The 22180-nt window shown below is 40.4% G+C and overlaps 1 protein-coding gene and 1 long non-coding RNA gene across 3 annotated transcripts; one reads left to right on the plus strand and one right to left on the minus strand.

Annotated features, from left to right (window-relative positions):
- Positions 1-22: 22 nt before the first annotated feature.
- zfr (zinc finger RNA binding protein) lies at positions 23-19712 on the minus strand. 2 transcript variants are annotated; one of them, XM_058071391.1, is made up of 20 exons: positions 19554-19712; positions 19332-19413; positions 15105-15387; positions 14756-14894; positions 14141-14359; positions 12986-13218; positions 12426-12632; positions 11253-11565; positions 10769-10950; positions 10559-10678; positions 9884-10029; positions 9407-9569; positions 8928-9148; positions 7058-7208; positions 5996-6137; positions 4155-4252; positions 3378-3473; positions 2174-2285; positions 1684-1781; positions 23-1009 (listed from the first exon to the last, which is right to left on the minus strand). In XM_058071391.1, exons 1-20 carry the CDS (start codon positions 19588-19590, stop codon positions 827-829), a joined length of 3225 nt encoding a protein of 1074 aa, XP_057927374.1. In that variant the 5' UTR covers positions 19591-19712; the 3' UTR covers positions 23-826. The 2 variants fall into 2 exon arrangements, 1 of the variants encoding a protein (XP_057927374.1); XR_009129648.1 differs by lacking the exons at positions 23-1009; positions 1684-1781; positions 4155-4252 and having other exon boundaries at positions 2234-2285.
- LOC131128494 (uncharacterized) lies at positions 19256-22045 on the plus strand. The gene is made up of 3 exons (XR_009129649.1): positions 19256-19308; positions 21454-21563; positions 21640-22045. It is a non-coding gene; the product is annotated as an uncharacterized LOC131128494 (long non-coding RNA).
- The last annotated feature ends 135 nt before the right edge of the window (positions 22046-22180 follow it).

Consider the following 22180-nt stretch of genomic DNA (forward strand, 5'->3'; position numbering starts at 1 on the left):
ACAGAATCCACTCAAGAAGTACTTCAAAGCTCTTCGAACTGGGAGTTAGTTTATTCTGCTACTAGAATCGTGTGGCAGCATACATTTCAACATGTTTGATTGAAGAGCACCCCCTTCCCATTTGTTATTTCCAGTACTAAAAGTAGCACCTAGACCAGATAAACGGGCAGGTTTCCCCAGTCAGCAGCAGAACTAAACAGGATGCAATCATCAATACAGCCATGCTTTCCACAAGTCAACACTTTCTATTGAAGATTATACAAGCAATGTCATTTGAATGAATATATTTCAGAACATAAGAGGACATTTTTGGCTGACAAGTTCACTACCGACAACGCTGGGTTACCTCTTTGAGTATAGCAGAGCACAGACAAACATCACCTGCCTTCATGACAGGAGATTCCAATTGAAAGAGGCGCTAACTGAGCAGATGAATGTGTCACAATGTCCACTCTGGAATGCTACTATACAGATGAATAGAGACAGTGATCGCTGCTTGCCTTTCTCCACCATGTCCAAGGAAAGCAGCAGAAGAAGCCAATGCCACCAACACTCAACGTCACAAAATGCAATAATTTAACTACCTAGGGTAAAAATAATAATAAAAAAGAAACCACACTATATATTCGATAGTTAGAACTCAGCCATAGGAAATCTAAAAACGATAGAGAGTTTGGTTTAACACGTGTGAGGCTGCAATACACATATGCATCTATAAGTTGAAAACAAAACAAAAAGAACGTATCACTGGAGCAACCAGCAAACGCTGGTGGACCCCGCTGGAAATACATCCAAGTATTTTTTTTACAGGTTGTCACAGTGACACTTATAAAACATCATAATCCTTCTTATCCTTTTTACCTTCACCCTCAAAGCTGTCTGCTCCATCACTGTTGTCATGGCGACGCTTGCGGCTGCTGTTCACGCTGAAGCGAGGGTTAGCCTGCGGCAGAGGGTCCATACCCAAAATTTTATGGATGTGACGGAACGCCAGCAGCCTCAGAGCAAACTGTAGACACACAGAAGTAAAATGATTGGACCAAGACTCAGGTATGTTCCATATTATGTCCACTGCCAGCCTGGCACAGTCAACTTATAATAACTTATAATCATAGTTTCATCCACTTGACCAGACATGACGTACAGCACAGGTACAGCTTTATTTATTAGGTGTCATTATTTGTAGATTTTTACATTTTTTACAGGGGGTTAGTTATTTTAATTCTAAAAATAAAACTCTTATTCTAGCTATGTTCTCCAGAGTGACATATTTCAAGAATGTGTATCTTAAGACTAACCAACAGCTGATTAAAACAAATTCAGGGCCTCCTGAAATGTGACAAATTGTCAAAAATGTGAAAATTGTAAAGTACTGAACCCAAAGAACTGCAAAAACCTCTCACTATATCGGAAATGAACTTGTGAAATGCCACATTTCAAAACCCTGGTGCCTTGGTTCATGTCATTCATCCGTTCCAGAAACACATTTTATAGAAAATAAACTACAGGTTTACATGCAAAATATGAGGACATATATATAGTCTAAATTGTCTGAATGAACGTTGTCAACTTCAGACAAGAAGCTAGTTCCATCTAGAATGCTGTGGAGGAGTGATCACCGACATACACAAGTATACACATTTCGAATAGCACAAACACAACAGTCAAAAATGAAGCTTGTACTTGGGCACTTAGGGTTATATCCTCTCTCTGCTGCTCCCCCACAGGTGCTAGGGTATCTACAGCATTCTTTTCACAGGGATCCATCAGTCCAGGCCCACCTGTAAAGACAAATCATCTACTTAGGAGTTCAAGACAATTTATGTTCATACACATCTGCCATATCCTGGCATGTATATTGGGTAACAGGAGTATAGAGGTGACGAGAGGGTTGAAATTTGGAGTGAGTCCCTGTAACCCAAAACTGTAATGCAAGTGATTGTTGTTTTGGTAAAGTAGTAGGAAAGTTGAAAAGTGAAAATTGGGGTTGGTAATTAGAGTAATTAGCTCTGGAGGAATAAGTACCGAATGAACAATTACAGAACAAAAATACTGAGAAATGGTCCTCAAAGCATTTTCTCATCACAAAATGAACCACTTTTGTTGAAAAGACAAATTTGGACATCATGTCAACATGTTCAATTTGAGATGGCAAAATGTCAAATATTCTTACCAGAGAGCAAAATCCCAGATGAAATACATTCAAAGACACGCCTCAGTGCATCGCCTGGGGTGAGCGGGGCAGCCGCACTGCTGATGGCCTTTTCCACAAGCAGCTCCATGGCCTGAGGAGCGAACAGTTAGCACAGCTCAGATTTCCAATATACTCAGACAGCAGAGTCGGAAGTAGTAAGCAGGCATCTGCGACACAAGGCTGTCACAAGATCTAGTGAGATTAAAGAGTGGCAACACTTCTTGTTCAGGAAAGGAAAACTTCAATTAGGACTGGGATGATAATACATGAATCGCACAATAAATGAAAATGAACTTCATGTGTTTTCCTCATCTCTCCACCACCAAACAGACAGGATTAGAGTTCACTGCATTCCTTTCAGGACCTTGGCATGTTTGTTCAGAACAACAGCATGAACAAGGTGAGCCCTTTTGTGATGCAGTCTTTGTCTCGGTGGGTGGAGGCCAGACTGGTAGCATACGGACAGTCAGCGTGCATATTTTTGGATGACTACTTTTCTTTATTACTAGCATATTAGCTCTGAAACTTGCCCCCAAACGTTCCGAAATGTTCAGAAAATGTGAGCGAGTGAGACCTCTCACACTGACACAAACGTTTATTTGTGTCAGCTCAAAATAAGATTAGTTTATTTGTGATACTGATTTCAAATTTTAAAATGTGAGTAAAAAGCCCATCAAGGAACATTCAGAAAAGGATTATTATTAAGGATTTGCCGCAGTGCACCTTTCCTTCATGAAATGTACAAATGAAAATACCTAAAACACAGGGCAATAGTAATAAGACATTTCATCTAAATTGCAAACCAAATATTTCATTTCCACCACAACACGGACAAGTCTACCGCCAACCCCCGTCTAGTTCCTCGTCGGACACCGGGGAAAAACCGAGCAAATCAGGTCAGAACAAGTGGATCTTCACTGCTTTCCAAATTGTCCAGGAGCTATTTGTCCATCCCTGCAACAAGTGTCCCCACCCAAAGGAGTGTTCGGTACAGCAGGTGACATTAGAACAGCAGAGCGGTTGGCTTCTACTTGAATTTGGAAACAATTTTAAAAAGGTACAAGCTGTTTTCCACTTTCTGCTCCCCACTACTGTATTAGCCTAGCTGCTAGCGCATTCATATTAGCAGTATGCTTTGCAGACAGGAATATAAACATAGATTCCATTTGGAGGGGATACTCACCCATCCTGGGAAGGGTGACCACGTTGGGACTCGCTGACAGAGATCTCGCAGTATCCGGATGATGATCACACAGGACTGGAGTCCATTGGCTCTAGCCTTGTGATGCAGTAAAGTTAGATTTATTTGCTAAACATGTGCGATGATGACAGTAAATCAGTTCTACGAGGTCCAAAAACTACTGTGTATAATGGAAGCTTGAGTATGGTTTAAGGCGTTAATGAGCCATGAAAATTTGCCATCAGCTGCCATTCCCAGTAGTCTTGTACCTCACAGTTAGTAAGGGAGTACAAAGTTTGCAGGATGAGCAAGAAAGGAAGACTTTTCTTGTCATCTTCTAAACCCTGACCCAAGGTTTATCCAGGATTCCACAAACATGTATTTCAAAGTATAAGATCCACCTGAGAGGAAGGAACAGGGACTGAAGGAGCCCAGGAAATCTGACATATTTGACCTGTGATTTTGCACAACGCTATCACAGGAAATGAGTCAGCTTTTCCTTATTTCTCTCAATCCCTATTTCATTCATGTGGAATAAAAAAATATTTTCTTCAAGTTATCGTGCAGCCTTATGGAATTGTCTACTATAATGCAGTGCGTACGTCATTGAAAAGGAAATACGGTGATGCCAATTTCCAGATGATGACTCCATATGGTTTTGTTTGGACTTAAAATTGTGCACATTTTCTTCAGCATTAGAAGGTTAAAATGTGTGAAACAAGCTAAACAAATAATGCATCGCATAAGGCTACAATAATAAAGTAAAATGATGTTCCGAACCTGGAACCACTTAGCGTGGCGCAGAGCAGCCAGAGCGTCAAGGCATTTTTGCCTGTCCAAGACGTCCGCTGGGTCTTTCACCATACCCAAGGTTACATCTAAAAATGAATTTGAAGTGTCAAAATGCTGATGGGGAATGGGTGTTTGACCAGGTCAGCAAGGCTGGCAAAGAACAAACATGTTGCCACACATACCAATTAATCTTTACAAAGCAACATCCCTTTTCTTCAACATGGCAGCATTCAAAATGTGACTGCACCAACCTTAATGTTAACACTAGTTGACTAGCTAGTTAAGTCATATTTGGGAAATCATTTGTATAAGTTGATCTTTAGGCTGCTTTATTTAGAAAGCAAGTCCACATTGATTTCGGCTGACCCTCGTTTTCAATTACCTTTTTATCAGGTAATAGATGTGTTCTTTTTCTGTACGTTGTCATTCTGGATGACTGTGAAAGATGTGTTTTCCAGGTGGGGGGTGGGGGAGGGGGTGGGGGGAAGGCCAAGAATTAAGACAACGACCTGATAAAAAGCCCCATGGCAATGGTAGGTGTGGCAACATTTTTGGGATGTGGGAAAACCTTGGTCAAAAATCCTTCCGGAGCTGTTGGGCCATACTAAACAAAGTAACGAACACATTCTTTTCTTGTAGTCAAATAAGGTCAACTGGTCATTGTGCTGGACATGTAAACACTATGAAATACAAAAATGCAGTAGCAAAGAGTGCTAAAGGAGAGAATCAAACTCGCAGCAATCAAAAGGTTAGAATATCACTGCATGCATACCCAGCATCAGTAGGTTGGAATAAGACATCGACAGTCAATGTATGTCAAAGGCTGTACTCTGGTCCAACCAACAATTCACTGACATTCACCATCAATCAAATCAATCAATCAATCAATCAAAGCCTTCATACCTTAGCCTCAACAATACTCCCCCAAGGAAAAGTTTAATCTTACAGCTTCCGACTATTGTCAATTCAAAAATTCATGATGCATTAGAAAAAAAGATATAGACATTGCTGGTGACCACATTTGAGTTGTCTATCTACTCAGGGGAGCACTTTGGATCAAGAGAGGCAGCATGGTTAACTGTTCACCAGTACACAAAAATAGTCTTTGTTTCCTGTGGAAAAATATGTTCTCCTTTGCTATGGCGGGGATTCTGCTGCTGCGAGTCAAATATTGATTTGAACACAGCTTGGGTGGCCAAACAACAACCCTGATATCTTTGCACAGTCGGATTTTACTAAAGTTGATTTCTTTGAGAAAATCCTTGACTATAAGTTTCTAAAAATGAGCAAAACACGTGTCTTCCAAATCGACTAGAAAATGTAACCAGAATCCCTGAGAACACAGGAAACAAAACAGAATTTCTCCAGGGAATAAATAAGACTTATCACAATGCAAACACTGACCATGCTTAGCTAGAAAAGGATAGCATCTGAGAAGAGTTAAAGAGCAAAAAGACTAAGGGCAATACTGCTGGCACTTTTAACACTTTACATTCCAATTGATCTCTACATCGTATGTAGCGGTAGACGTTGAAGAGGGAACTGTTGCAATTTCATCTTAATTTGAAAGTTTCAATTAAAATAAACTTTCTTTGTTGGTCTTTTGTTTAATAAATTTGATACCAATAAAGTATGAAAGAAGGAGCCGATTGCTGATTTTAGAAGCCCATTGTTTCGTGTTAAACAAACCAACACGATACTTTTCTGAACGTTTTTGTAGCGTGCCAGCAGCACAAAACTCTTGCTGTCAACCAACCAACTGGAAATGACTGCGTAGGACAGTGGTACAGACAAGGAGTTGTAACATGTGCTGTGATGGCATTCCCAACCTCCATCCAGGCCATTTTCCTCTCTGATGACAGGTGAAGTCAAAGTGATGGTCACTTGCATCTTTGGCTCTGTGCAGGATGTAAGAATGATGGCTGCTTCTTGGACAGAGCCTTTAATATCATATTTTTCCGACGTTACTATCTAGAAAGATGAAAGCAAATAAGTAAAATGATCAAAACAAGTATATACTGTTTTGTTAGCTGAATGTGGTGCAGTTGAGAAGCCAAAGTCGTTTCCATCAGCTGCATAGTACAGTCATGGAAACAATTATTCGACCAGCCTTGTTTCTCCGGCTTATTTGTTCATTTTAATGACTGGTACAACTAAAGGTACAACTGTTTTTAGAAATATAATGACAACTAAAATTGCCCATAAGAGTTTAATTTAAGAGCTCATATATAGCCATTTCCATGGTTCCATGGTTACTGTCAAAAACAGGGCTCTTGGCCATTGAAATTGAAGAAAAAAAAGGGTGGTCTAATTATGTCCTCCATGACTGTAGGTAGGGACAGTTGCAGTCAGAAATGTACAGCTAACTGGAAATGTATTGTAACTGTATTAAGGTCCAGATTATTATTGTTATTAACCTTGGATTATAAATCATTTTTATGAACAGATCTTTCTCAAGATGGAATGGTAGCACAAAAAAGCAGTGGGTGCACAACTTTGAATGAATTTTGGGATTGTCTGTCATTTTCAAAAGATCGGAATTAAATATGCTGACTCAAATGCACACAGTTACCTAAATCTTACCATAAGTCATGCCGAGGGTGCCAGAATGTTTTTGTTTAACTTGACAAGGCCAAGCCCTATTATCTTCTCCTTAGTGATCAAGATTGAATGCAGCTGATGGTCTGTCGTTGACAACATAAAAGGATGTTGCTTGGTTCTTTGGACTTTTCCACTGCTCACTACTCATTTTAATCAAATTTCTATTTAATTTAATCCACATATACTAATTTAAGCCAAACACTCCAAGTTTTTTAGCTTGAAAATCAACTTCACATCAAGTGCAGTGGCCAGCACAGATATAGCTAAAATGAGAATAGAAAATACAGTACTGTTAATTGTTTGGGGAGGAGCTCCACAATACGCGTGAGGAGATTCTTGGTGGGCTTCTCTGAGCAGAGTAGGACTAAGTTGACATTCTTGTCCCCACGAAGAAGCAAGCCTTTGGCAAGGACACCCACCCTCATCACGCCCTTCAGGGATCTAGGATGTTACAAAAGGAAGATGTAAACGAAGTGATCATTATAAATGACAACATGAATGTAAATATATAATTTTACATCAATGATAAAAGCAATGATAGGAAAAACACAAAAATATATTGGTTTGTTGTTTCCTTTGTGTATGATTTCAGCTGTTATCTGTATTCCATATCTGTATATGTGTATTACACGTGTTAGTTCTAGATACATGTGGTCCTCGCTTTACAGCCTTTCCAGTTTCAGCGTTTTGTGTTTGCGGACGTGTAGAAACTTCATATTGGTGGATAACAAGAGATTCGCTCACAAACCAGTTCAAGAGTGGTGCGCTGTGCAAGATACAATGTGTGTGTGAGGCGCACGAGTAGCCACGCCACTCTTAACACTGGACTTAGCAAGCACCATTAAGAATAAAGATGGTATTTTAACGTCTGGACTTGGTAAGGTTGATCAAAAGTAGGTTTACGACATTCAGAGTTTCAGTCTGTCATGCTTACATTTGCGTTGGGGCAGGAGTCAGCAACCCGAGCTCCGGAGCCGCATGTGCCTCTTTGTTGTGGCTCACTTTGCAATGCTCAATTTTTTTTTTTTAACACCCGAGTGGGGAATATGCATGACTTTGTAATGAGTTACAAAAAATCCAACTTTGTCTGAGACCATGAATGCATCCTGGCCGAGTTCTGACTGGTGATTGGATGAGCACGAGGAAGGCAGGGGAAACCAGGGTTTGGCAACCTGAGCTGATTGAGATGTGACAGACACGTATTCCCCCCATTTTGTAAGCATCAATTTCCTCCTCCCCCCAAAAACAGAAACATCTCAAAAGAAAGTAGAGGTTTTCATTCTGCATGGACAGATGCTCTTGTCTTCTCTGCCTACGATGCTGGCTTACATTACATTACATTACATTACGTTGTCATTTATTCCAAAGTAGATGTGGATATGTAACAGTGATCGTCCCTGCAGTTCAAACCTGTACACAACGGGCTCCAACCAACAATCACATCTGATTGATGAGCTGCACATATGCATGAGGCCAAGTCACCTCTTCCAAATTTTCAATTGAACCCGAGCACCAGGGCGAGTCTCTTTCCAGCCAAGGGAAAAATCTGTGCATGTTTAATTTTGTTTGTGGATGTCATCGTGTACACGGCTTATGACGCGATCCCACAAAACTATTCAGGTCTCTCTCACACAGGTAAACATGGAGGGAAAAAAGTAATGCTAGCTATTTAACATTTCTACATTTGAAATATTTTTTTAAAAAACAGCAGCGTGGGAACTGCACCAGACTAAACAAATCAGGTATAGTAGTAAACAGAACATATGTTCTGTTTAGAATGTGAGTGACTTGAGATCACCAAGCTACACCAAAATTCAACTTGCATCAGAGTTTAGGAACAAAGTTAATTATGCACTACAAATCTGACATGATCTAGTCTGTATGTATTTGTTCTTATTCCATTTTCTAATCTTGCCTTTGTTGTATTATTTTATGATTAAGTTTGTATATTTTTGCAGAGCTGCTGGAAATGTGAATTTGGAGATGTTGGAGATGTTGGAGATGAATAAAGCATCTATCTATCCATCCATTTAGCACAAGGACCACCTGTGAGCAGAATTATAGATTATCCTACTTGCCCTTTTTGCAGTGTGGTTGGTGACTGTAGTGTGCTTTTTGGCCAATGTTAAATTTTGAAGAAGAAAGCCATTGTGATCATACCTGTCACCCACTTCACACCTATCTTTAGATGGTTCTTTCTTTTCTTTGTCTTCTTCTTTGGCCTTCTCCTCATCTGTTATTATGTCCGAGACCAGCTTGAGAGCACGCTCTGTGATAGAGACAATTTTCTGAATAGACTGCAGCTCTTCCTCTGAGGGGTAGATGGAAGCATGCTTGGTCATGACATAGCGGTCATCCGAAGAGTCAGGGCGACGTGGGGGCTGTGGGGCACAAACATTAAATTCAACGAAGTGGCGTGTTGCTCTCTTCCAACGCAATAGAGAAGAGATGAAACCATAGTGTTTTTCATGTCTTATGGCAAATCACAAAACTTCAGTGGTTTGCTACTGAATCTGTATTCTGCAGTTGATGTTGTGCCAAACAGCAATAGCAATGACTAGTATGACAGACTATAAGCCAGTCAGCTCATCTACACAGCAAACCTGTTTAACCCAGCAATTACAATGACATGACCTTACCATAGGACCCTGGGGCTGTAAACCTGGGATGCCAGGTCGAACTCCAAGTAGACCTGGAGGACCAGGCGGACCCTGTTGATACCCTCCTTCTGGAATGCGACGTCGCTCATCCCAATGATGTTCTTCCTCCATACGTCTCCAGAACATGCCCTCCTCGTATCGTCTGAAAATAGAAGCCAATTCTTCTATCATAGTCTTTCATAAATTAGGTCCTTCAAAACAGATTGTTCAAATTAAGTGATGTAGCCTATTTGTTGATTGTTTCAGGCTAATATAGGCTTTGCATTTCAATCTATATTTTTGAGGAAAAAGGTTTTTCTTTTTACTCATGTTTGCTGAACTGCTTTGCGCTTTAATGTGCATTGTAATTGCTGGTGGCTACCAATACCTAAAGTCAGCAGAAAGTCAACATTTATACTTCTTGTCTATTGTAAATGTAATCTTTCCACAATTAAGAAGTCATCACAACAACCATACCGCATTTCCATTCTCCAACGCTCCTCTTCTTCTCGTCTTCTCCAGTATTCCTCTTTCTGCATCTGTTTTCTCATCTTTTCTTCTTGAATCTTGCGTGCTCGAATACTTGGCTTCACCTCTACCTGCAGGTCCGGGTTCACCTTTTTCTAGTTGTAAACCAAAATACATAAATGTTCGCATTCATTTACAAGTGTTGGTGCTTCTGAATCTGACATGGCGGTATGAACTTGTTAGCGACTATAATAAATGGGCTGTTGCCAAACTTATGGGAATAGTAATTTTCTTAATTGTTAAAATCGTATTTACAACACCTTTTTTGCTTTGTAGTATTTTGTACCTTGTCTGTTTTTAGTCATCTGAAAGTAAAAATATAAAGGAGAGCAAAAGAACATCCTTAAAAGTTGCTTTTGTGCTTAAAAGTTGAAAAAAAGGTCATTTGGGAAATAAAATGGATAAATATTGATTGATTAGGGTTTTGGACGTTTAAAAAAAAATTTGTTGTGATTTACAATCAATAGGATTTTGGAAATTTAGGAGTTTGTTTTTCCTTTCAGCTTTTTCATGATTACGGAGTCGCCACAGTGAATCTTTTTGATCCGCATACTCATTTTTGGCTTGAGCCCTTTAAATTCCAGATATGACTCAAGAACTAAAAAAAAAAACAAAACATCAAACCTTGTACTGCAGGCGATGTCGACGTCCCTTCAGGTGCATTTCCTTTGCATTGGGATCGTTGAAACTACATTCACAAAGCTTGCAATGGAAGCGGATGACTTTGCCTTCATCATTTCGGACCTAGAAATGAGAGTCACGTGTTAAAATAGCTGTTGCAATTCATTCTTAATGAACTGAGAACTGTCCATGCACAGTTGGACTGAGACAGACCTCCTCAACGTAGTCATGGCCAACAGGCTGGACGTCACTCTGCAGTGCAGCGAGTGCTGATGTGGTCAGAGAATCAGAAACTTCGGTTTTTGCATCCAGAGCACCTGAGGTGGCCATAACAATCTTGGGATTCTCCACTCTGCCCTCTTCATGCTTTGCTGTAGTATGCAATTTATTTCCACCTGCATTCACACATCAAGACATTGCATAAGCACCTCCTCCGCACTGTTAAAAAACGTTTAAGATATTTACTAATAAAACATTCTTGTGAAGCCAGTGACAGACTCGCGCCCCTGTCCAGTATGTATGCATCTCTTATTGTCACTAGGGCCGTAGGTATGTTGGGGCCTATCCCAGCTGACTTCGGACGAGAGGCAGTGCACACCCTGGACTGGTTGCCAGTCAATCAAGGGCAATCTTTGGTTATTTCTATAGACCACCAAATATTTTTTTAAGAACACTTAATTATTTAATTAATACTGACCAACAAAATTGATCTTGGGTGTGTTGACTTTCTTTCCAGCTGTGCCAGCGTTGGCAGGGGACAAATTGCTGGCTAATGGGTTCTTGACACCCATTACGCCACTGCTGACTAGGTTGACAGGTTTTAGGTAGGAGGTGCTGGATGAAGCAGTGGAGGAGGAAACCACCCCCAGAGAGCTGCTGGTAGAGGAGGAGTTCAAGGTAGACGTGATGGTTTTGTTGGGGACAGCTGAGCTGGAGGATGATATCTGAGTCACCATGCTGGGTTCGGTAGAAGGAATAGGCTTGCCAAGTTTGGTATGAAGCTTCACAACCTGTAGAAAAATAAGTTGGCTTAGGTTGATCATCATCATGTGTGATCAATATCTGTCAGTTTGACACAGCCAGCCTCATGAGTTTGAAACTTGTCAGCCACATTTTACCAACAGACTAAAAAGACCTTCCAGTATCGTTTCACACTTTTCAGAAGTGTCATGGTTATGTTTGTGATTTTAGTGGTGTTGGACTGCAATACATCACACAGCCTTTTCTAATATTTGATGTATATTATATAACATATGAGAGGGGCAAACTGGGGAAAGTTAGTGTAGTTCATCCATCCAAGACCACAATAAAAAAGTACACAACAGTCCACACGCACTGAAACATTTGAGCAGCAAAGTAAATACAAACCGAACAGTGCAACATGGTGTGCGTTCACAACCAGTATGTCACCAAAGAAATGCTGCTCTTTAACACGGTAGAAAAAGCCTTAATTTCAAGAAATGCTACAAAGTGGGACAGTACCAATTGTTTGTGAGAAATACATATGACAAACGACACCTCCACAAATTTAGAGAGTGAAAGATGACATACTAAAAGAAATGTTCCATTATTATATTATCATTATACTGTAAGTCATAGCAATGGTTTATTTTGGTACTTTTATTTGGTGGCCCACGCACAAATGCCCAGACTGGCGATTCCATTGCATGATGACTGCACAACTTGCTAACGTTTATGCACATAAGCCAATGTCCACATTGACTTTCAATTGATTTTGACTTGACAATTGATATGGTGCATCATTATGCCATATATTACAGCAAATTGTTATCATGACAGGCCAAGCAATTTAACTTATTAATCTAATAAGGAATTTGAATAGTTTGACAGCACTAATTCATACCCATACCTTCTGATGTTTGGCTCCACGGATATGGGCAGCATAAGCATCTGCGCCGGTGCAGGAAACATCACAAAGCTCACAGCGAAGTTGATTTTGAGAACTTCGGGCCAATAACCCAGCACTGCTACCACTGCTGCTGTTCGTACTCTGCGAAACCTTCAGTGCCGCTTCCTTCTTCTTGTGCTTCTGGCCTTCCAGGTGCTCCTTGTAAGTCTACAAAAGAAATTGATCAACACCACATCTCTATGCTGCGAGTATTATTTGAGGCACCTGCCTCACTTGCCTCCCCTGACTTTATGGCACTGGCTGCCGATATGTGAGGGGTGGACTAACTTTTGAGGGTAAAAATACTGCATACCAGTGGTTCCAAATTATTTTCTCTCATGCCACCCAAACCATTTAAAATAACCTTTACACACAATTCTAGGAGATGCTGGCACCAGCATCGTTCAAGTATGAAAAAAAAAAGTTGACACGTATACCCCCCCCCCATGCCCCACTGTTTGAGCACTGCTGTATACAAATGGATACAGTTTAATAATTTGGCAGTGTAAAATGCAACTCACCTGGGGCCCAGCACAGCTGATCTTACAGACATCACAATAGTGGATCTGGGGTGGTTTTGGTGGCTGCTTTGGTCGGAGCTGCTTATTCTGAAAGGGGGGTTTCTTAGTGAAAGTGTTCCCTGTCCATGCAGCGGTTGCAGCTGCCACTGCCTGTTTCTGGTGCTGCTGCTGTTGCTGGTAGTAATTTGAGGCTGCTGAATATACTGCTGCTTCATATCCTGAATATGAAGTTCCTAGAATAAAAGATGATTTTTACAATTTAATTGTCACCTTTCATTTGGGACCCATCCCACCTGACAGAAAGATAAACAGGCTCTTTTTTCTTTCTCATTCACCCAACTGTACTACATTCATGTATGACATAGCATCAGTGCTAGATGGTGGGGCCTCATGTGGCTACGGAAGCATTCATTTTCACAGTCAACTTCATTCCAATCCGGCCCTAAACCTTGCAGCGATATGAACACAAGTGAATACTCTAGAAGTACTTTCTGGTATAACAACAAACAACCAATATCGATAAGGACATGGCATTGAAGAAATGCTTTCTTGGATTGTGCGGTTGGCAGGATGACCCAGAGGCCTGCACTAAGGATGCCAAAAAATGCATCCACCAGGACAATTAAAGAAGTCTAAATAAAATGGGGTAATGAACAATGGCCTAGACCAAGGGTGGGCAAACTACGGCCCGGGGGCCACATGCGGCCCACCAAGCGTTTGAATCCGGCCAGCCAGTTACTTTCAGAGTATTTCAACTTTTAACATGATGTCTTATTCAGTAAAAAAAAAAAAATCAAAATTAAAATTAAATTTCGTCGTTTGAGGGAAATGAGAACATAGTATGACACTTTTATAAAATAAAATTAGAGTGTAAAATAGTGTGTGTGTTAATTATATGTTCTGGCCCCCCGCACAATTTTGTTAACTCAACGCAGCTCATGAGTCAAAAAGTTTGCCCACCCCTGGCCTAGACCATCAATGCATGCACATGAACTTACAGCATCTGTGGCAAATGTGACAAAAATCTGAGCCAAAACCCACCAAGCACAAGAACATGAAAACAGAAAGGTGACAGAGGAAACCCAAAACAAACCAAACTCAAAGAAAAGGTTGAGTTTGGTTAATCAAATTTTAATATGTAGTGTAGAAACCTACCAGAGTAGGTGACAGCATTTGTGCTGTAAGTTGGACTCTGCGAATATGTCGGGACCACAGACGCTGCAGCAGCGACAGGCTGGACAGTGGAGGTTACAGGATAAATGGAGAAAGATGAGGTTGCAGGGCTGGGAGCGGCTGGCTTGATCACTGTCACCTGACGGGTCTGCTGAGTCTGGGTATATGATGTTACCCCCTGACTATATCCTGGTTTGGGGGCTGGAAAACAAAATGTGAACATTTGTGGGTCTTACGTCATTTGAGATGTCATAAAATTAAAACACACAGTGGGGAGAAAAAACTTTTTAATAACTTTCTTATCATAGATAAAAACGTATTTCCATTTGTGATTAATTCTGAGTTTTCTATGGACAAGAAAATGTGATTAATTACAATGAAATATTTTAATCGAGTGACAGCCCTAGTTACTAACGACTTCCTGAGTGACTGTGTTCCCAGCGGCTGTGAGATGATTAAGAATTTGTACGGGGCTCCAAAGGGAACGTTAGCTTGCATTCGTTCCATGTTTGAATTGTTTGACCAAGCTTCTTGGTATGGTATCTGTCTATAATCTTAGCCTTTATTAAATAAATGAATGCATGTGTTTACTTGTACCTGTTTGGTAGTAGGACTCAGCTACAGTAGGTTGTGGCTGAGCAGCAGCCACTGCTGCGTTTGCAGTTGGCTGCTGATAGTACTGCTTGCTGTCATAGGTTACTGCAGTAGCTGTGGACCGGACATAGGAGTAGGAATCCTGAAAAAGAAATGCTGTCAGTCAGAATCCTTTTCTTATTCTTGCTCACTAAGTCAGCAATTCTGTATTGTCACCATGAGGTACCTGCCAATTTGATTAGGAACTACTTTTAAGACCTTTTCAAGACATCTAAATAAAAAATGAGGACTACACGGGAGAAAAAAAATATAGTTCTTCACAATTTCAAACTGTTTTACAGTTAGGTAGTACCTGGTAGTTTTGTGAGGTGACTGGAGGTGGCGGTGGAGGAACCTCCGGCTGACGCTGTGTATAGCCATAGTCAGCAGCAGCATGAGCAGGCTGGTATCCCCCGTATGCTGCAGCGGTAGCAGCAGCAGCCACTGCAACAGGTGCTGGCCTCGCGACCGCGACGGTGGCTGCTGTGGGGGCATAGGCTGCTGCCACAGTGTGAGCCGCCACAGGTGCTTGATGAACTGTATAACTGGCCACTGTGGTGGGATGGGTGTAAGCTACCCCGGCAGTTGGCTGCTGACTGGAAGTAAAGAACAGAGGGGTTCATGTTTGTGTGGGAGACCTAAAAAGAAAAAATCCGACAGAAGGAAACAAATTCTACTTAAATACACTACTAACTGGCAGTACCACTCACCCCTAAGATACTGGCTTTTGTTGCCTACAAAACAACTTAAGCCCTGTCCATACCGGAAAAGTCCTGAGATTTTTTTGGGTGAGTTGAAAAAATAAAATTGTGTCCACATTATCCCGAATTAGTAAATAATTGCATCCAGAAAGGAACAGCTCATGGAGTGAAAGAGATGTAATACACAAGGCACACCTACTGTGGAGCTGTCAACAGACACGCAGACCGAACCACACGATTAGGGCTGCAACGATTATTCAAATCATTTCAATACCTCGAGTACAAAAAGTAGTCGAGGGGGTTTTCCACGTTTCGAATAATCGCTTACGTCGGCTAGAAAAAGTGTCAAGACAACGAAGGACAAGGAAAATAATAAATGTGGCAATTGGAACACCGTGACATGTATCAGTTTAATGCCACGCTTAGCAGTTGCTGTCTCAGTTGCCGCTTGCCGCTGTGCGTCAACAATGAAATCCCAGCTTTTGCTGGTGTGCTGATGGATAAAACAACTCTGCGGTAAGATACATACACCTTTCACCATTTCCACTCGTCGTGTTTGAAGCCGCTGTGTTGTGTTTAAAAATGACTTGTTTGGTTACGTCGTTCGCGCCATGAACACCATTGTGATCATGTCTATTTATCATGGACTTTATTATTGCCTGACTGAGGTTTTTGATGTCTCGCCTTCATTTCAGCACTTACACTATGTCCATTTAAGAAATAAAACACTCCATTATCTAAATAATTAAACTAATTGCTCCTTCATTACTTTGTCAAATCTTTTATTTTTTTCTTGTCACTTTATTATTTCTCTTTAAACAAGGAAAAATATATTTTATCCGATTACTCGACTAATCGACAAAAATTTCGGTGGAATACTCAATTACTAAAATATTCGATAGCTGCAGCCCAACACACGATACATCATACCATAGAAGAAGAAAGGATGCATGCAAGTCGGTCGCCTTTTGCTGTGCCCGGCTCATCTAAACTTAAGTCAAAGTGGAATTACATGCGCGTCATAATAGGATGTCTGTGCACATATTGCGACAAAATCTTTGATAAACCATAATGCACGTGCTTGTGATGAAGGAAGATATAGTCACTGATGCAATTCCAACTGCATATGGAAGATATTTTTCACGACACTCTCGTTTTGTTTGCACAGGTCGACGACACGGGGAAAATGGCACTCTTATTTTGAAGGCCTGAAGTATGTTCTGTGTGTTTTGAGAATGTCTGTAAGAGCAGCTCGGTGTAAGAATAAACATGCTTCTCGTCTTTTTTGACTAAGAAAAATAAGTTGTCATCGGGCATTGTAAAACACTGCTTATATTAAAGCGGCAAAACAAAATGCAGTGAAAATAAGATATGCCTTTATTCGTCCTTCAGTGGGGAAATTTGCAAATACGTGGGTGTGTGTGTGTCGCACACTCATGCGACGGAACGAGAAAGCTAAACTAAGGAGGTTCCAACAAATTTTGAGGCAGTTTAGTTTAATTTGTAATGACACTACACGGCGGTTGAGCTGTCCGCCGAGTAAATACTTCCCCACATGAATGTTCCTTCCCCTGACAACATTTCATTCCCATTATGTCAATTCACACAAGATTCTGCATTAAATCCTGCAGTGAATGCTGTTTTTATTGACCAATTCCAAATTCTGTTAACACAGTAAAGACTCCGGATGAGTGATATAGACCTTAGCATATATCACAATATTTTTGGGATGTATCATGGTATGACGATATAAAAAAATGTCTTGTATAAAAGGTTCATGGAGCCATATAATGGAATACACTTGTCTCAAATGGTAAAGCACATTTACTTACTGGTAACCAAATGGCTAACTTCTCTAATGAGACGTCAGCTTCTGCACACACTGCTACTCACTTCAACAATCTGTAATGCCTGTGTTTGTGATGAGGAAGATGTAGTCATCCATGTCATTCCAACTGCATATGGAAGATATTTTTTTAATGAAACTCTTGTTTTATTGAAGCAGACATGACACCAGGCATGCTGGTTGAATTTTTGGCTAAAAAGTTAATGAATCGATTTAAATTTATTTAATCGTTTCAGTTCATATCAAAACTTGTGAGTGAAAAGTTTCACTCAGTTGGACATCTTTTTCAAACTTATTAGATTAGATTAGATTCAACTTTATTGTTATTGCTCATGTCACTGGTACAGGGCAACAAAATGCAGTTAGCATCCAACCAGAAGTGCAATTTTATAAGTACATTAGTAGTAAGTATGGACAGATCTATGTAAATAAAACTATACAGGCTATGACTATGATACAGTGAGAATATGTACAGGGGTATAAATGACTATAATATGGCTATTGTAGATTATACAGATTATAAACAGTATGGATATGACAATATATAATAACAGTAATATGTACAGTATTGCAGTGAAGTGACTAGAGTAGAGTATGGTTATTGCAGATGATATAAATTATAAACAGTATGATCAATGAATCAACATGATAGTATATGTATACTGCCAAATGACTGACATCACTAGCACACGCTGCTGTTGTGACCACGTGGGCTCTATCCAGCTGTGGCAGAGTTTGGAATCAATTGCTTATGTCAAGAATGCCATAATCGGAGATTTTAGATGCAGGCCCGTGTCATGTTATACCGTTTTTTGCTGACACTGGCTTGATAATAATAATGATGATCGGGTCATGTTGCCACCAATACTGGTTTCATTTTGAAGTGATAAAGCAAATGGGCAAGTGTTCCACACTTTGAAGGAGTTGCTGCCCCACACACTCTGCAGAGAATCATTTTCTACTGCTGGTCGAATATCTTAAATTCAACCAAGTCCAAATGATGGGTCAGTTTTCTTCTTCACCCTCTACACCGGTTCACTTTCAGCCATCTTTATGGACTACATTGGCAATGTGTTGCAGCTTGTCAATCATGCTTGCAAATCTTGATTGGCTAGATTGTTTATAGAGAGCTGCAACTATTAATCAATGAATTGGTGATTAATCAAATATCCAATTAATCGACTATTTTGGTATTCAAATAATCATTCCATGAAAAAATATGCAGAGATTTCAGCTTCTGGAATCTATTTTTAATTTCTTTAGCCATCGATGAAAGCAGACGCATTATCTTTGTGTTTTCGGCAAAACAAGATATTCTTACTGACTGACTGAGCAAAATGGTGATGGACATTTTTGCCTCTTTTCTGATATTTTGAAGATCAAAAGACTGCCACAAATGATTATTTTGATAGTGGACTAATTACTGATTATTTTTTCAATTAGGAGACTAACAGGATGAAAAAAATACAGGACTGGACTTTTGACTTCATATTATGTATCGTTGTTATTTTTAATCATTCTGTATTATTGCACTACAAATGTGAAGTGATCCGTTCTGCATTTATTTCATCTCCTATTTTCTTTTCTCTCTCCTTTCTGCATGGGATGTTTTATTTTGTGATCAAGTGTAATGTGACATTTTCGGGGAGCTGAAGAAACAGGAATGTTTCCATTGCCCATTCCAAGTATGTATACTGCAGATATCTTGGACAACAACGTTATGACAATATTGCGCCGCCATAAAAGTTATTGCCACACTGTGAAGGGGCATATATTATGACCACCAGAGCTGCCGTACAGCGTGGATTAATGACTCTGAATGCATCCTCATAACTGCAGCAGAGGGATGCCGTCCCCTCCCCCCGTTCGAACAATAACAGCAGTGCAAAGCATCTCGTTGGCGTATTACTGTGGCAAAGCGTACAATCGGCGACGACCGAGACAATATGCCGTGTGCTGTCCGACACAACGTAAGCGCCGGTGGTCCCCTTACCTATATTGTGCGGCAGCGCCGTGTGTAAATCCAAAGTAATTGCCGGTAGCCATTTTGGCATCTTCACCAAGCCGGCTGGGCACTGCGGAGGACAAACATACAGGGTTACGCTAAGCTAACTGTTAGCATCGAGCTAGGCGGAACTCTGAAACGGCGAACAGTTGTTTTGATAGTGTCTACAGAAGTAGAATCGGTAAATATTGACACATTCGCGCCGCTTACCATAGGTGAAGGATACAACGGGGCATATGGGAATCATTGGTTTCGTATTTTCTACCGACGATTGAGGAGGTCAGCGTATTCGTATTACATGTCGTACCCGGAAATGTCGTCTATACGCCTGCGCAGATGATTCATTAAAAAACGTCAGCAAGCGCGAGCCAGCTAGCCAGCTAGATTATCTACTATATACATGATTTATGATATTATCACATTGATACATATATGTAGCTAGATCGGCCTAAATAAATTAATCCTAACTAGGAAACAGAATGCCCGAAATAAAGACAGAACCTGGGTACTTTTCACTACATTTGCAAGGCAAAGGGGTCAGAAAACACACAGTATTCATGGGAAAACAGGAAATCAACACTTTTTGGGGGGAGTTGGGGGAATAATGATAATTATCTGCCCAATATCAGCATAATAATGCAATATCGGTTGATAGCGGTATCACATCATGAAACCGATATTTAAAAAAAAATGCTATATACAACACACCTGTGTTCATTTCACCACATTATCTGCTAATGTCAGTATGGGAAATTGAGAGTTGGACAATATCGGTATATAAGTTTTCAGCAAAAAAGCCAATATTGGACAGCCGTAATTTTAAGCAGTACCGGAATTTCTTTCCTGGGCCCATTGATTTCACATCTAGTGCTACTTTCCGTGAACAAAAGCAGCGCGTCAAGCACCTGTCTGATTGTCACTACTCATCATGGCAGACTGACAACTTTTGGACAAATAAGTATCAAGAATCTTGTCTTCTTCAGCCTGAATATACGGAGGATGAGCTACAGGTTTTAGAAGCCGAGCTCGCAAGACGGGAGCGTGAAACTTCCAAGTTAGCGGACCTCAAGGAAAAATTGCAGTGCAGGGTTAGGACAGGTGTGCTCGTGAAATAACGTTTAAGGTTGCAAAAAGGAATGCGAAAGGAAGGTTAGTTAGGGCTAGTTATTAGTTATCCAAGTATTTTACTGAATATCCATTCATCCATTTTACTATACCTCTTGCCCACACGATGGTTCAGGATATGCTGGAGCCAATCACAGCTGTCAATGGCAGGGCGTTCATAGACAGACAACCATTCACAGTCATTGATGAAAATGAATGAAACATTGATACCTATGGACAATTTAGAGTCTCCAGTTGACCTTGCATGCATAGTGTTGGGACTTGGGAGGAAGCAGGAGGAGATACAAACCCACAATCTGCTGTCCGTTAGGCCAACATACTAACCACTAGTCCACAGTGCAGGCCCTCTCCTGAAAATTGCTTTGATTAATTGAATAATAAGATAAATCATAGAGGAAAAGAAACAGCCTTTACTTAATGAAAGAGCAACTGGTTTCATGTTTTCATACTGTGCAAGAAACATTGACATAATGGCAATTGCAAACACAAATAGATATTTCTAGTAAGTACACGATATACCATGAAGTAAAACACAAAACCTTGATGCATTTATATCGTGCATGTGGCAGCTACAAGTTTTTGAAAGCGAGTCCATACAGGAAGTTTCACACATTTCTTGTGTCAGCGCTGTAAATCTGTAAATCATTGTGACCAATCACCAAAGCTCTTTTTCCGTCTCGCTCATGACATGGAAACCTTTGACTGCCATGAAGGAAGACGAGCACGTCAACGTGCTCAGGGCTGAGGAAATGTTACCTGCAGCTGAAACCAGATCTCTGCTGGTGTGGATGTTCTTCCAGTGTTCTTCTTCCAGTTTCGGACATCCTGCTGCACTGTCTTCCCACTAAGTCTATATTCTCCTTCTTAGACAGGGGATGTTCCCTATAATACGCCTAAATCTATAGAACAACTTTGATAATGAAAGTAGTAAAATGTTTATTTATATGTGACACTACAGTCATTATTTTCTGTTTGTTTCTTTCAGCTTATTCCTGTTGCCACAGTGGATCTTTTTCACCACTGCTCTCCTGGAACTGTCAGGGCACTGATTCTGGATGAAAAGTCTTCTCCATATCGTTAGTTCCTGCAGATCCGGTATACACGCCATCATGGAGGCAAAATCCATTTCACATATCAACTTATAACACAATCATGTATGTTGCTGATACAGATATGACCTCCTGTCTCCATTCAGCTGCTCAAGGCAGATGGTTTCTTACCATTGGTGACCACAGAAGTGTTCATGGGGGTGAAACGGTGGATTGTTTTGCAACATGTGCAGACTTCCTGAGAGAACGATTGCTACACAACACCAAATACACAGAAATATGTGTTTATCAATCCTTTATGCATGTAAAACTGTAATTGTAAAACTCTAAAACTAAACTTGTTGTTTGAGACGAGCTAATAGGATGCTATCATGGATGTTTTCTGATAAAATACATTACAAACTCAGGTGGACTCACAGTGTGTAAACAACATAAGATGCTAACCAGAAAAAATACTGGCCTACATATTTGACTGAAAAACATGCTAACTGAGGCGTACGCTAACCCAGGTTCCACTGTACAGTCATCCCTCGCTTTGTGGCATTTTGTCAGAAATGAATGATATCTTTTTTTTTTTTGGCAGACTGTGGTCCATTATTTTACTCTAACCATATTCAAATGTGAGCAATATGTAGTATTCTGCTTGCTAGCTTGCTCACTGGC

The sequence above is a fragment of the Doryrhamphus excisus genome, chromosome 4 (assembly GCF_030265055.1).
Source record: "Doryrhamphus excisus isolate RoL2022-K1 chromosome 4, RoL_Dexc_1.0, whole genome shotgun sequence".
In the NCBI taxonomy this organism is placed as follows: Eukaryota; Metazoa; Chordata; class Actinopteri; order Syngnathiformes; family Syngnathidae; genus Doryrhamphus; species Doryrhamphus excisus.

Bases quoted from the DNA above. Each gene is read 5' to 3' on its own strand.
- zfr (XM_058071391.1), bottom strand. From the start codon at position 19,590: ATGATTCCCATATGCCCCGTTGTATCCTTCACCTATG. The intron at 15,388-19,331 runs GTAAGGGGACCA...CTTTACTTCCAG, and splicing joins GGCGCTGCCGCACAATATAG to TCAGCAGCCAACTGCCGGGG. The intron at 3,474-4,154 runs GTTCGGAACATC...CTGCATCACAAG, and splicing joins GCCACGCTAAGTGGTTCCAG to GCTAGAGCCAATGGACTCCA.